At 49.8% G+C, this 14,709-nt stretch overlaps 1 protein-coding gene across 1 annotated transcript; it reads right to left on the minus strand.

Annotated features, from left to right (window-relative positions):
• Positions 1–3,688: 3,688 nt before the first annotated feature.
• On the minus strand, positions 3,689–4,945 carry QC763_114730 (uncharacterized protein; the record flags this gene model as incomplete). Its single annotated transcript, XM_062908052.1, has 2 exons — positions 3,689–4,684; positions 4,733–4,945. 2 exons carry the CDS (start codon positions 4,943–4,945, stop codon positions 3,689–3,691), a joined length of 1,209 nt encoding a protein of 402 aa, XP_062771082.1.
• Between the last annotated feature and the right edge of the window lie 9,764 nt (positions 4,946–14,709).

Raw genomic sequence — 14,709 nt, forward strand, 5'->3', positions numbered from 1 at the left:
AAGGCATCCATCCTCTCTCTGACTGAACTTCGCAGCAGGCATCTTCAGCTGTGAGAAAGATGACCAGCCTTCATGTGCAAAGCAGTCACTTGAGGCTCCCACCACGTGCTTGCAAAGCTTGTAAGCTTCGAGCTTGGCTTGAACACTTCCACGCGCCGGGCGCGGAAGCTCCCTCGCTCTAGCGGCATGTTTCCCGCTCTCTGGAAGCAAGACCTTGTTCGGGATGTTTCCAGCCATTCTACAAGGCGACCACGCCTTACCCAAGTTAGCAATTATAAGCCTGGTAACCAATCGCAGTGGAAGAAAATGTCTGAGGTTTGGTGCCTGGCAGACCGATGACAATCATGGGAATGAGTGGTAAATGGGTAGACAATGGGGCCAATTGGGTGAGGACATCATGACATGGGTCAACCAACACCCCGATAAGCCGCCTGTGAGGGGGAAAAAGCGTCATTCTATACGCCACATACAAGCTTTGTTAATAATCACCGCAAGCAAAAATGCAATCACACCGAGAACGGATCTCGAGAAGAAGAAAAGTCCTCACGTCAGAGGAGGGGGCTTTTCACCTTTCAACCCACAACAAGGCGACCAGAGAGGCGAAGCAAAACAAAACCTGTGACTTTCCGATAAGGGGAAGGAGCAAATTGGACACCCCGTTGTAGCTATTTCCATTCCATCTGCAGCTTTTGCTGACCCTCCCGCCCCTTGTCGGACTTACAACTCCTTTTTGCTTAGGTGTTACAAGCTCGAGTCGGAGAATGCAACAGAAAAGGATTACTGTCCTTACACACGGGGGAGCGGTGAAGCATACTTGGTATCATCAGGAGCCGAGCAGCATGTCATCAGACAGAGAGGGGAAAACTCTGCGACTCCGGCTTCGGTTCGCCTGACTGGCAACTTTGTCGGTGTTGCTTTTTGGGAAGGAGGCCGTCATGGAACAGGAAGTTCCAATGCCCACGTTTTGAGGCTTTTACAACACCCCTCCCTTGTCGAGCATGAGCTGCAATAAAAGAAAAGGCCCAAAAGCAGCGACAAGCGGGATGATAGGTGAAGAAGAGACGCATCTGATGTGGAAATTTCAATGCCAAATCATCAAAACGAACAAAGGTTGACGTCGGCCCGGCACGACGGGAGTGGCTATGTGCTTGGTCGGCCGGGCTTGAGACAAACAAATGACCTGTCATGTCTGGAAATCTGCGAGCAGCCGACTTCAGATTGAGCACTGGCCAGGAGGAGACCAGTTCACGATCGGGGGATCTCTGTGCCGCTTACTTGCTTTTTTGATCGATTCTTGTGCGGCTTTGCCGGGTGGGAAGTCGATAAAAGTGCAGAAGTGAAGATGCTTTGATTCTAATGACATCAACCAGAGGTATCAACCTAACAAAGAGAAAGACAAAGCTATTATCTCGTCAACTCCACAATCCCATTGTGCTCTCCTTACCACCATGCCCCCAGTCAAGTACCTGTACGTTTCAAATATCCCAACCTTGATTCACTCATACAAGGAAATATATCGACGAACTTGGAATGAAAGGCTTGGTTACCAAGCATTTGTAGTTGAAAGAGGTGACGTAGGGTATATGGGCAATGAGATAACTAAGGGCCAGAATGGTCATACGTGAGCATGACATTGTATTCCTACAACTAACCAAAGACTTTTTGTTGCACACCATGGACGAAATAGCTGGTATATCATAAGGATAGTGCAATATAGTATTCTAAACTAGGCCTCGAAAGGTGAATTATAGGCCTTCAAGAGCAGTTAGCAGGCATGTATCCTATTGAAAAATATGTAAGCTAATGGCCGTTGCGCGGTTTGCTGACTTGCAGTGTTGATTGGAACGACGTGAAAGAACATGGTATGTGTCCTTTGTCCTTAAGAAAGTATTCGTGTAGAGGAGCACACAAAGGCATTATCCCGCTTTTTCATCAACAAAGCTGTTGTCTCTACCCACAATAGGGGTAATCCAAGTAGACGTGCTCTCATGCGAACTGCCTATTTAACAACCACATCTCCTCTCCAAATCCAATTCTCGAAATCATCATCAACCATCTCATCATCTCATCTCATCTCATCTCAACCCACTTTCTACTCTTGAAACCAACAAACTTACAAGGCTAAGTTTTTACACTTTCAAGTTATCACCAACACCAACAAACCACCACTAACCAAAACCCCCAAACACCAACAAAATAGCCCGCACTACCACCAGCCGCCGCGTCACCACCCACACCGTCAACGGTGTCACCCAATCCATCGAGCACGTCATCGAAGAAGAATGGTTCAACATGTGGGAATGCTGCCACTGCGCCCACGAACTCGGCTGCCGCACCTACCCCTACAATTGCCCTTACTGCCAAAACCGCACCTGCCGCCGCTGCGTGATCTTTGACGCGGTCAAGATCACCTCTTACTCACGCAACTTGGCTACCGGTGAGTACTACAATGTGCGGGAGGAATTGATCAGGCCTCGACCTTGTTGAGTAAGGGTGTAGGAGTAGAGCTGTAGGAGGAGGGGTGAGTGACTGGGTTTTTCTAAGGTAAGTAATGGTGGAAGTGTGTGTGAGTGAGTGGGTTGAACTGACATTTAGAAGATTAATTAGAAAACACGAGTTGTTGATCAACTATTTAAAGCTGTCCCCGTTTGCGTTTGAGTGTTTGTGATTCGAATTTTGTTATGTAACCATTGCAAATAAATGCCATACCCAGGTATCAAAAAAACCCTCATGTTGCTATGCATTATGTTCTCAGATTTTGTGTTGTGGACTCTTGCTGGTGTAGTTGTTCTCCATGTCACTTCTTCTGGGCGATGTCTTCTTGTTTTTACTGATATCAAATTTTTATTCTCATTTAGAGAATATTCCTGTTTTTTTCCAAAGTACCAAACCATCACATAGAAAGCCAGAACCTCGCCAAAAGACAAGTAACAAACGTAAAGATCTCTCTTGATACAACGTAAAAGGAAGGTTATTCATAAGTGTCGTAACGTAATTGGTGATGTGCATGACTCTTCCTTGCCTTCGCCATAAATTCAAGACAAGGGACGGGAAAACGGAAGCATGTGAAAGCAAAAAGACCACACACACACTCAAACCAATACCAAAGATAAAACAAGCACCAAAGTATTACTCACGGCTCTCTTTGAAAATAACGTGTGACCAGCCCTTCTCTGGTCGAGAACAATCAAGAAATCTCGTTTGTGTCTGTCTCTCTCTCGCTCCTCGACTCGTCCCCTGACACCTCTCCATCATCTTCCAATATGCTGCCACTCCCCTCACCCAGCTAACGCATATCGTTTGCTCTGTCATCGCCCCAAAAATGTCGGCTCGCCTTGACGGCCTGACAATCACCCACAAAGGGACCATCAAAGGCATGTCAACGGCAAAGGGAGGCTAGCAGAGGAGGTCCTGCTCAAGCAAATGTCGAAGGTCCAAAGAGTGAATATAACTCGGCCTCCCCGCAGGTCAGACCAAGTCGCTCGGCTTTCACCGCCGCCTTGTGTCAGCCCTTCAAAATGCTGTGGCTTGTCCCTGTCATTACAAGGGGTTTGCCCCTGATGATTTGTGCTGGCAATGCGAGTGTTGACTCGAAGCTGGATTTGTGTGTCCGAGCTCCGAGTGCTGGGCAATAGGAGTCTTGTTGATAGTTGATAGAAGCCAAAAAAACATCGATCTGCTAACATTCTCAAGAGGTGATGGCAGCAGCATCAGGAAGCTCTCCCATCTCAACACTCTCCACTGGGCTCATTGGTGTCCTTTTTGCCTCTGTCTCATTCTCAGGGGAAACAGTGAACTCATGGGTTGACGAATTATACCGCAGCCATCTAGGATTGGAGGTTGCGATCTTGTGTCCCAACCACAGCACACGCTCCTTGCGCTCCTCGGCCATGGAAGCAACTTCAAAATACTTTTCGTCATCGTCGATCTTCTCGTTCGAGAAGCAATCACTGGGAGAAACTCTGTCCGCCCAAGCAAGGCCCCGCATGGCATAGTCCTCTGGCAAAGGTCTTCGAGACTCAGACCTGGGAAGAACGGTTTCCTCAATGCGACTATAGTTCTTGCAAGACCCAAGCAACGTATTCATCATCAACGCAGTCCGCTTCCAAGGAAATGAAGGTGCCACAAAATGAATGGCCTCGGGCAAGAACGTAAGGTGGTAAATGAAAACCAGAGACACATGAAGAAATGGAAGAATGTTAGGGTCGCCATCCCTGCGCGCGACGATATCGTAGGTTTGAGAAAAGAGCTTGAGCGCATTGTCTTCAGGGACAGGAGAACCAAGATCGTTGTTTGCCATCAACTGATCTTGGGGTTCTTCATCGGCACCACGGCTTTGCTTCAATGACTTCGAGATTGGGTTGGCTTCGTTTCCGTAGCCAATCACAGCGCAGCAATTCGAAATGCCCATGTGGTAGCCAGCCTCGAGCCACTTGCGGCTGGAGCGGGTGATTTGGCTGTCCAGAGACTGAAGAAAGTCATCCATGGTTGAATGCAGCTTCTCCATCTGCTTGCCGCTGAACATGATGGCATGGACCTTGACAAATGCGAACTCGGCAACCGAGAGCCTCGATTGCTGCTGATTGGGAGTCGGGGCCATGATTGGGTCGAACAGGGTCATGATACTCTCGCGAGCAGAGCCGAAGGGAATCGCGACACAAAGGGACTTAGTGTAGTAATAGAGCTGCTGAAGCGCATTGGGACGAGCAAGAATGGCCAAGTGGTGATACAGCCGCCCGGTGGTTGGAGCCTTGTCAGAAGCCTTGGAATACCAGTGACGACTCACGGCGGTCCAATTTTCCCGATCCCGGATATCGTCATCCTCGATGGCCATCCTGTAACGCCCCAGGTCACCAAGGCATTCGATCCAGGTGTCCTCGAAAGCCGGAACAGTTTCGTAGAGCAGAGCCATCATTGAATATGCGAGGTAAATGAACATCAGCATGTGTTCAAGACTCGCTGGCAGCCGGTGTCTAAGCAGCTCGAGGAACGAATGAATACCATGTCGCCACATGCGTGCAGGCATGGCATACTTCGATGCCAATCTCCGCAAGGCAGGACTCGCAGACGGGTGCTGAGAAGCGAGAAAAAAGTCGTGGTGTTCGTGAAGCAGGGTCCTGTGGAGAGCGATCAAGGCTTGCCATTGCTCGTTGTTGAGTTTGTTTGTTGGGTCATTTTGTGAGTTTTGGGCATTGTCAACCTCGATGCATTTGCTCTCCACCATCACCAGCCCGGCGTAGATTCCTTTCACCTCGGCGACCAGTTGGTCCTGGGAGATTGGCCTGGTTTCAGGTTGCTTGATCAGTTCCGTCGGGTCATTTTCCTCAACTTGAGTAGAGCTTCGTGATGTCGACGTGCGTGGTTGGCGATGTGGTGGCTTGGATGTTGGGGTAGATGAAACTCTTGAAGCAACATTGGATTTGTCGTAAGGACGTTGAGAGGCTGTGAGGTCGGCATCGGGCGTCCAAAGGGTGCCCTTGGTAGGAGGTCGTCGGTCAACTTGGTCGGGCTCTATCCGAGCCTTGGATTTCTTTGGGGGAGAAGGGCTGCGGGATCGGGATGGTTGGCTTTTGGAATCCGGAGTCGATCTCCTGCTGGGTCGGTCTGGTCCGGGAGCTCCAGAGTCTGGATCTAACGGCCTCTGATTGGATGTATGTGTGGAGGATGGCACGGCCTTTGCATCTTTTGAACTGGGATCCAAGTTGCGTATGGCGGGTTTGCTCGCCTCTCTGGTATGTGTGAGTTGTGGGTGTTTGAAAACAATAGAAAAGCAGCGAGGACTGCGAAGACACTTACCTCTCTATTGGGGGGGCTTCTTTCCACTTAGTGGATATCAGCTCCTTCTTTTCCTTGTCGGTGCTCTTTTCGTTCAGCGACTTGACGTGGACTGTTTCGTAATGCTTTTCATATTGGTGTTTTTCGAATGTTTCATGGGCATATTGAGGATCCTCGCTGCAGTCGGGACAGTTGATTTTTTTGGTCGATGACCGCCGAAGGTGCTCATTCCATTTCTTGCTGAAGTCCATTATTAGATGTGTAATATTCTCTGACCGCGGTGGTGGTGCGACAGTGTGCTGGGAGCTGTTTGATGGTGAGGTTGAGATGGACCGAGCTGCTCAACGAGCATTCTATGGAGTGCGATGTGATTGGCCACTCGCCCGCTCGAACTGGGAGGGCTTGGCAATGAGGGGTTTTGCTCTGAATGGTGGAAGAAGGACCGAAAAAGTGGGGGTCCGAAGTTCTGTAAAGAACCAGCAAATGCAACCGGCGGGGAAAAGAGCGGCCGAGTTCAGTGCTTTCAAGATAAAAAGAGGATCTTGTTGAAGCAGAAGTGTTGTGTGGACCACCGTGAAGATGTATTCATATGAAAGTAAGAAGGTATGTCCACCCATAGACTCTAGATTTGGTTGGCAGGCTGCCCCGTCCGCGACCCAGGATCGCTGCGAAATCGTAAAAGCGGCGGCAGTAAGGCGTCCAGGTGGTTCGCAATTGGGCCGCCATCCAGCAGAGCCGCAATTTCTTGAAGCACCCCGCAGCTCCAACCTCTTTTTGCTCCTGCCTGGCCACACTACCATTCTTCTCACCGAAACCTCGCTCAAGAGAGGTGCAGGCTTTGCACTTCATTGAGGTGATTGAGTGTCCTTGTCCCCAGGCAATCTGGGATTCATGTTCCCTAGGCTCTCGTCAGACATCACTCCCACGTCAACCGGTGTCTGCAATGAAAGAGATTATGGTTCCAAATAAGTTGTGACGGGGCTCTATCGGCTATTTCTGCCTCCCCAACTGGACCTCCTGTTATGCATGGCACGCACTGGCCAGACTCTCGTCCCATCCTTTACCTTTCTTTGACGACACAGTTATCCTGCCCGAAGTCACACTCCTTAAAATGCAGCCAACTACTCGATACGACATATCTCATAGAACATGAACGGAATGATAGCACATTGGAAGGAACACGTCGGAATTGGCAGGCATAGTTGGAACTGTTAAGGGCAGCGAGGGCTGACACAGACGGATGGAATTCCATCTTGCATTCCATAATCATTCTCTATTCCTTCCATTCTCTTCGTCTGTTTAGCTATTTCGTGTATATGTTCACTCACAGCTCACAGCATTGGTGGCAACTTGACAGACAGCATTCCACCAAATGTGATTGGTTAGCCCTCGGAGGCATCCTGTTATAAGTGGCATGTGGCCAATCATCTGTGGCGCCTTGATAACGACTGCAGCTGGAAAGTTCCAACCCGATATCTCTTTGAGTTCAAGATGGTCTCGAACCCGGCCTTTGCCCCTTGATTTCAGCTTCCTCGAGACTCTGCTATTGACCATAAAGACGCTAAATAGTCATCAGGCCATTTCTGCACGACCAACTTCCGAAGCATCAGCGTGCCATGAACCTTGGACTCGACCCTTGAGGCCTCAACTTGGTTGTGTCTGCTAGTCGAGATTTGGAGGATTATCGCCGAAGCCGTTGTGTTGCGTTACGAAGGGGGCGAGTTGGGTTTTCGAGGCGCCTCTTTTGGGCGAGGATATCAGCGAATCGTGAGGGCAAGGTAGTCGCTCATTCGGCCCTTCAGTACAACGCTCGTATCGAACCGCTTCATCAGACCTCAAACCCTTCTTAGCGACTTTTCGTGGCGATTATTATGGGTCAACTTGCACGTCAACTTGTCGGGCACCTTGTCTAGGCAGCGACCGCCTATCATCACTATTTTGAAGGCTGTTGTGTGAGAGTTTGGGGACACGGCACACGAGAGGACGGTCACTCATCCGGAGATAGTGAGGAAGGCGGCGAGTGCGAAATTAGAGCAGTAGCGGGGAGGAACAGGTCTCGCGCTGCAGTTGGTTTACCACATGATTTGGGTTAGTGAGTCATGGGATGTGTGGGGGATTGGTGGGATTGACCCAGCAGGAGATTGAGAAGCAGGGAGTGAAGCGAATCCCGTCACCAAGAGCCAGTGAGGATGTTTAGTTTGGTGTCAAGGTTCTAAACAGTGATACGTCGGTTCAAGTGGTCGGCGACATGTTGTGCCTATCAAAGGTGCAGTTTAGGGCCAGTTTTGATGCCGCCTTCTCTTTTGACGGCACCGATATTGGGGAACATCTCGAAGGCCATTGTTGTGGTGGCTGGAATGACTTTCTGTGGCTACCTATGGATGGATGGGAAAGGGTCATGGCAAAATATCCAGGACTGGCATCACGAGCAGTTGGCCAAGTGAGCATGTGTCCTGCCGATGATGGCCAAGTAACAGATGCAAGGCGTCATCATCTGTTCACTCTGTCACACCTTCAGAGTATTTGACAAATTTGCAGCGAGTTCAGCATAAGCAACATGTCTTCATTCACAAAATCTCCGCTATTTGATACCCACTGCGCAGCACTTGTCACCGCATTGACGAAAATTCTGATCGCGGTCAAGGTCACACCGGTAGCCATGTCAACAAACAATTTGATGGCTCAACCGGGTCAGCAGTTACAGGAGCATACACAAACCATGGAGGATGCCCTGCTCGCGTCTGCAACACTCCTTGCTTTGCTTTAGCTTGTTCAACCGCTATATTTCTGGCACCACCGGCAACTCAAATACCAGCACCATCAGCTTACGCCCCAATATCAGCCCTGTTTGCCCGCCATTTGCATTTTCCCGCCTTCTGCGTTTGCTTGAGTTCAGGCAATTCTGCAGTTGGTTCAGGTACTCCATCTGTGCCATATTACCGCTCTCACAATCACCAACCGACCGAGTCCGGTGCACCCAGAATACATGCAAGCTCCAGGTCGCGAGTTGATGGTGAAACACAACTCACCGACTTACGCCTCAACTGAGCCCGATGTTTCTATCTCTTCATTCCTCTAACCTTACTGGAACTCAGAAGGTTTCGGTCAACACCGACCTCCCCTAGCTGCAGAGCAATTGCCGGTTGTGTCCCTGCGGAGTAAGTTAACTCCGAGCCCTCACGTCATGTAGGATTACATAGAGCCGTAAGCTTCTTCTCTGTGGGTGTCTAATCGGAACGCATCCTGTCCTCACCGCTCTTGCGCCGGTATGCTCTCCCGGCACGGTCCGAGATGCTAGTCATGAAGTCTGCGTCGTCGTTCCGATGAGAAGCCAGGGGTTCCCCACAGCACGCTGCCTTCCGGTCTCGCTCATTATGACGCCGCTATTGACAAGTTGAAGCTATCGACTGCAGGAAAACTCATACTACTTCTTCCCTTGCATCAAAAGCACAATTGAGGAGGTTTTTCAAGGTTGGAGGGTTGGATTGGATTAACATGCATACTCATCTCTTCATTGTAACTCTAGAAGGAGAATTCAATCCGTTGTTAAGAACTACTCTCTTTCGTCTCTCATGTTGAAGACAACACAATACATCTTTCCATCATCAGGGTAGCTCCAAGTCGGCTTAATAGGCCTCATGCAGGTAGCCGTCAGCAGAGCATGGTTTCACCGGCTTGTACTGTAAGGCTGGCCTCGGTGCCGATGTTACACCACCATGCCAACTGCCGGCGAGGCTGAGACATGGCTGTTTTCCATTGGGAAAAGAACCAACGTCATTTGATGTGAGGCTTCTGTGGCGTACTCTTAATCTCTCATGAAGAGCCCTCTACTTGGACTGCCATCGCCATATCTATGCCTCATATGTTGTTTGCCCGGGTATGTACACGTACAAAACTCAGAGACTTCAGAAAGCATCAAATCTATAGGCGCGGATGAAGATTCAATCTGGCTATGGGTGCCACGAAAAGCCCAAGTTCTGCATGTATTGCGTGCATTTAGCCGACCACAAACTGGGAGAAAGGGCTTGCCCTTTTGGGTTTTGGCTTTGCACGACGTAAATGAGGTGTTTTGTAGCTGCTGGGAGGAGGATGTGTGACAAAGAGGGTGGTGACGGTTGCTTAGTTGCCTTGTCATTGACAACATACCTAAGATTACCTACTCCCTGGCATTGCTCAAGGTTGAGGGGGGCAGTGCTCAAAGTATGAGAAACTTCGAGATGATTAGTGCTGGGGAAATTGCTTGAAGTGTTGTTGAACTAGCAATGTTGTTTGTGGGGGGCTAATGTGTCACCTTCTGGTTGGCAGTTGTCTGCAAAAGACCGAAAGTAGTATCAGCCATGCAGAACCATAAAGCAATTACACCCAAAAATGACTTTTAATCCATACAGAAAAGATGATGGGCTGGCTTCACCAGCTTACTATGAATCTGGCTCTTAAGATACAAGAATCAGTTAGTGACAGGTTGGGGGGAACAACTCAACGACACCACACTGAGAACAGTTCGTATTCGTTGTTCCAATTGCGTTCCACCCTCTATCACACTCAGCTCGTTTCCAATCTACGTTGGCATTGACAATGATCATCATGAGCATCACGAGCATCATCATCAGCCTAGTAGCCTTGCTCCTTATTAAGAACTGGAATCACTGGCTTCGAGAAGAATTCCGAAAGAGGCATCTCAGTGCTCTTCTGACCTACTCTAGTCACTCACATTGTCCAGGAGCCTAACCATTTCATTGCCCTTCCATTCTTTTGGCCTTCGCTACGTGGTTGCAAGACATTTTTACCCCAACTCAACCAACTTGCTGGCATGTGAACGACTCCAAAATGCCTCGTTGTCATGTGGTTTCACCAGACATCCGAACCAAATATTCCAACAGGCCCTCAGCCCGGTTCGGTCATCAAATCCCAATAGGTTACCAGATCCTCAAGCTCCATGATCTTCACGGCACACGTGGCAGCCCACTAGTAAAGCAAGGTCTGCTGTTAACCTTCCAACCCATCCCTAGTGGCTCCCTATGACTGTTGCCCTAAGAGGCAGAAGCACAAGTGCTGGAAAGTAATTGAGCAGACCAATTGGAAGCATTGTTAGCGAGCAAAGATCGATTGCATGGGTCACGACCTCACCTAAACAGTACCCTCGCAGACGGTGCAAGGTACGCACCAGATTCAGAAGCTCTGTGAATATTACAGCTATCTGCCGTGTAACAAAGGGTCGTACTCCCACCCTTCAACTGCAGCGTTACATCAACCTCCCATCTATCAAGAACAATCTGAAAGACACGCACAAATATCGTACCATTCTGGAGTCTCACCATCACACATTCAAATTATCCCGAGTAGTATCTTTTCACCTAACTGTAGCACGATCCCGCTTAGGTACCACTCTTCTTCTGCATAGAACCCCCAATTCGGCATTCCGGTGTCTGGGTAAGGTGTCGCTCGTCGTACATCGGTCGGTAACTACCGGGCCCCATTCCGGTTTGTCTAGAACATGGTTGTCCAAGACGGGAAACTCTCACAGCTCAACAAGGCAGACTGCTTTCCCACCGACTCGGCTCGCCGCATTAGAGCTAGGTCAAGTGATTCGTGTCGCCTTTCCTTTCGCTGACCACACTACCTTATCCACAATACCTTATCCACAATACCTTATCCACAATACCTTATCCACAGTATCAACATGACCCCCATTACCTAAAATGCAATCTATCGGCATTCAGTGATGCCACATTCATCGGCTCTTGCTCTCCCTCTGGTAGGTATGATGTGAGGTTGCTGTCATTCTTTCGGATAAGAGCTGGTCAAGCGAATCCCCTCATCCGGTTGGTCGCCTTACCAGCCTAGCAACTGCCTACATATCTCTTTACCTTGGTAGTAACAACCCAGCAATCAGAGCATCATAGTTGAGTTCGCATTCGCGCAATACCTTGACACTTAGGCAGGGCTGCATATACCTAGACATGCAGTAGATGCAGAGCACCCCGCTATGATCAGGCATCCCTGCAGCCACGCCAGATCCGATCCGGTGAGTTAAAGCAACCCAGGGCACAAGGAAGGCTTGCCCGGAGACAAGCCTGGTTCGAGATTCCAAAGGATCAATTGGCCCTGTACGAACCCATCCCATCGATCCCGAAACTCGGTGTCTCGTAGGCCTGATCGTAAACACCTACTTGCTCTCCGCGAAGGACCGTAGCGCAAGGCGTCCAGTCCACAGTACCTAGTCAAAGCACCAAGGCGAGCTTGTTTGTTCGCCGGAACGCACAAGAATGAGGTCAAACAAAAGCTTCAGACCAAGAAAGGAATCAAAGAACACCGAGAAGCTGAGCCAATGACGACTCTGCGTTGGAGACAACTTGCATCAAGGCGACCGATTTCGACCCAGATTTCGGAGCTGACCCAAGCTGTCGGATCCAGCTAATATCAAGGAATCTGACAGGTATAAGGCTGAGCAGGTGCTGATAAGCTAGTTATTTTTGAGATGATGGGGGCTAAGGCGGCGTAGGACGGTGCAATACATGTGAGCATTTCTCACTGTGTCAGAAGTAACGGGAGCAGTCATGATTCTCGGTGTCGATGGAGGTCCAGAAGTCGGACAACCTTGGAAGCTTGGCAAGGCACCAACGGTTTTCTTGTGGGGACAGTGGGCATCATTGTGGGGTCCCTTTCCCTTCGTAGCACAGCCAATGGTTCTCTTCCCCACGCTTAGTGAAGCCCCTGAGCTGAACGACCTCACCACACCGACCTCTACACCGACGAAAAGCGAATCAAGGCACAGAGCATGTGGCGTTATCCTTTCAGCTCAAAGTTGATACATCTCTCGCCTTTCTACTCGTATCAAAGCCGTCGCCTTGTTTCCTCAGCTCTCCACGGGCAAAGGCGGGGCGGTCAGTCGGAGAGTCACAAGCGGAGAATTTAACCCGTCATTCGGCTGTCAGAAAAGAAAAGAAAAAAACCAGAGTATTGGACGACAGTTCTTCCCGATGTCTGAGAATGTTGCCGTCAGATGCTTGTCAGTGAAAGAGAGAGGAAGGTGCCAATTCTCAAAAGCTGTAGAACCGCTCGTGGTTTCCGTAACACGATTTGGCGAACGGAGCTGAGGAGGGAGGCGGAGTTTGAAATGCTGGTCTCTACCCTATGGCCACGCGGCCGCGATGTTGTAGGTGAGAATAAAGGATCAGAAGTTATAGACGAATTAATTTTTCAGCATGAATGAAAGACGCTTCTAAAAAATGCGGGGTAACCCGCTCTGCGGCTCAAACAGGATTTCCCCAGGGATTGCGCGCGGGTTGGGGCGGCCGCGGACAGTTTCATCGTTTTGGATGCCTTTTCTCCTGCAGGCGGCGTTCGGCTCATGTTTGAATGTCTCAAGGCCCACCAATCCGAAGTCTAACCCGAAGTCCCGTGCCGGAACCTCCTGATCCGCATGAGAATAAGGTTTTGGGGGCGCAGAAAGAATTTGGACCGGAGCCGGCCCTGAAAATCCAGGGCACCTGATGCTGGGGGCATTCCGGTCTCCCCGCCATGTCCTGTTGCCTTGCGCTTTTTATTGGTAGCTTCTCGTCCCTTGACGGGCGCTGAAGTGGTGGTAGATGACGACGACTCAGATATCCCCCCGTCGATTTGAAGATTTGTTGGGAACGGGCACGGGGCGCTGTCTTTATGAAAGCTTATCGTCGGAGGCCTCTTCCCAGAAAAAAGAAGGAGAATGCGCTTCATATACACAAGCTTTGCCTAAGTTTGGGCAGTGCTCTTCCTCGACGGCGTGGTTACGTCGTCGTTCCAGAAAGCCGGGCCGACCCGGGCCCCGTATCGGGGGCGCAGCCAGTCAAACGGGTCTCATGTCTTGGTTTGGGCGCCGACAACATGAGACTCGCATGAACTGACTGGAAGCCTGGACTTTACGGAGAAGCGGTCCATTCCATCACGTCCGGTGATACTGCTTGCTGCTTTAAACCAGACTAAATATATCCCATCTGGTGTCCGCTGGGCGAAGCTTGACCGACACAAAAGCATACCACTAAACATCTCACCTGTCTCTGATAGAAACCTCCAACGGTCATATCTCAACGACCGGTTGCCTTGCCCCAGGCTCCTTGGTCTCAAGTTTGAAATGTTGTTGAGTCGTCAGGAGAGATTGGCTGCAAGCATCTCATTGAGGGAATACATCGGGTTACCCACGCCTGTTGTGTCTCCGAGAGCAAGGTGTGGCTTCCGTCGTGTGAACGTGTTCCGACTTTAAGCTGGTGACCAAGAAGCTTGTGACTGTTCACATGCATTTCATATAGTTTCTGTAACCACTGCAAGTATCCCGTATCGATGCAGTCAATCATGCAATCTCGTAAACCACCGCATCAGCAGCCGGACGAATTCGAATATGGCTGCATATTGTGATATATGCTGTGTGTGGGGTGGTGATGGTGCGGTGTACGACCTGGGGAGTTCTCGAGTCCTGCCCCCGTGGTCGAGTCTGCTGTGATTTCGCACGACGTCGATGGGGGTCTAGTACCCGGACCACGCCAGTATTACCGCGCCATAAGTTAGCCACAACCAGTGATTGGGGGGAGAGTACATAATTGTTTATTATCCTATGCGGCATGAGTGCATTGCTTGTGCGTTGTGTGTAAGCGAGCGAATATCTGCAGGAAACTTGGTAATGGTTGTAGGTAACCTGAGCTATCGCCATCGCCAGTCTGCAAGGCATATTGCAAGCGGTATACCACCTCAAAACTTGGATGAAGCCATTTACTGCAGACCCTTGGTCACAGTGAGACATGTTCGGAAATCATTTGTAGTCTGCTGTTGCCTTGGACTTGTTAAACTACCTCCAGAATGGGTAGATTTCGCCGTGATTAGCCATAAGAGCGTACACATGAAGTCAGGCAGCTGAACAATGATCATTTCCGGTGATTGGCATGTAATTTGTGCCGATATTTC

The sequence above is a fragment of the Podospora pseudopauciseta genome, chromosome 1 (assembly GCF_035222475.1).
Source record: "Podospora pseudopauciseta strain CBS 411.78 chromosome 1, whole genome shotgun sequence".
Taxonomy (NCBI): domain Eukaryota; kingdom Fungi; phylum Ascomycota; class Sordariomycetes; order Sordariales; family Podosporaceae; genus Podospora; species Podospora pseudopauciseta.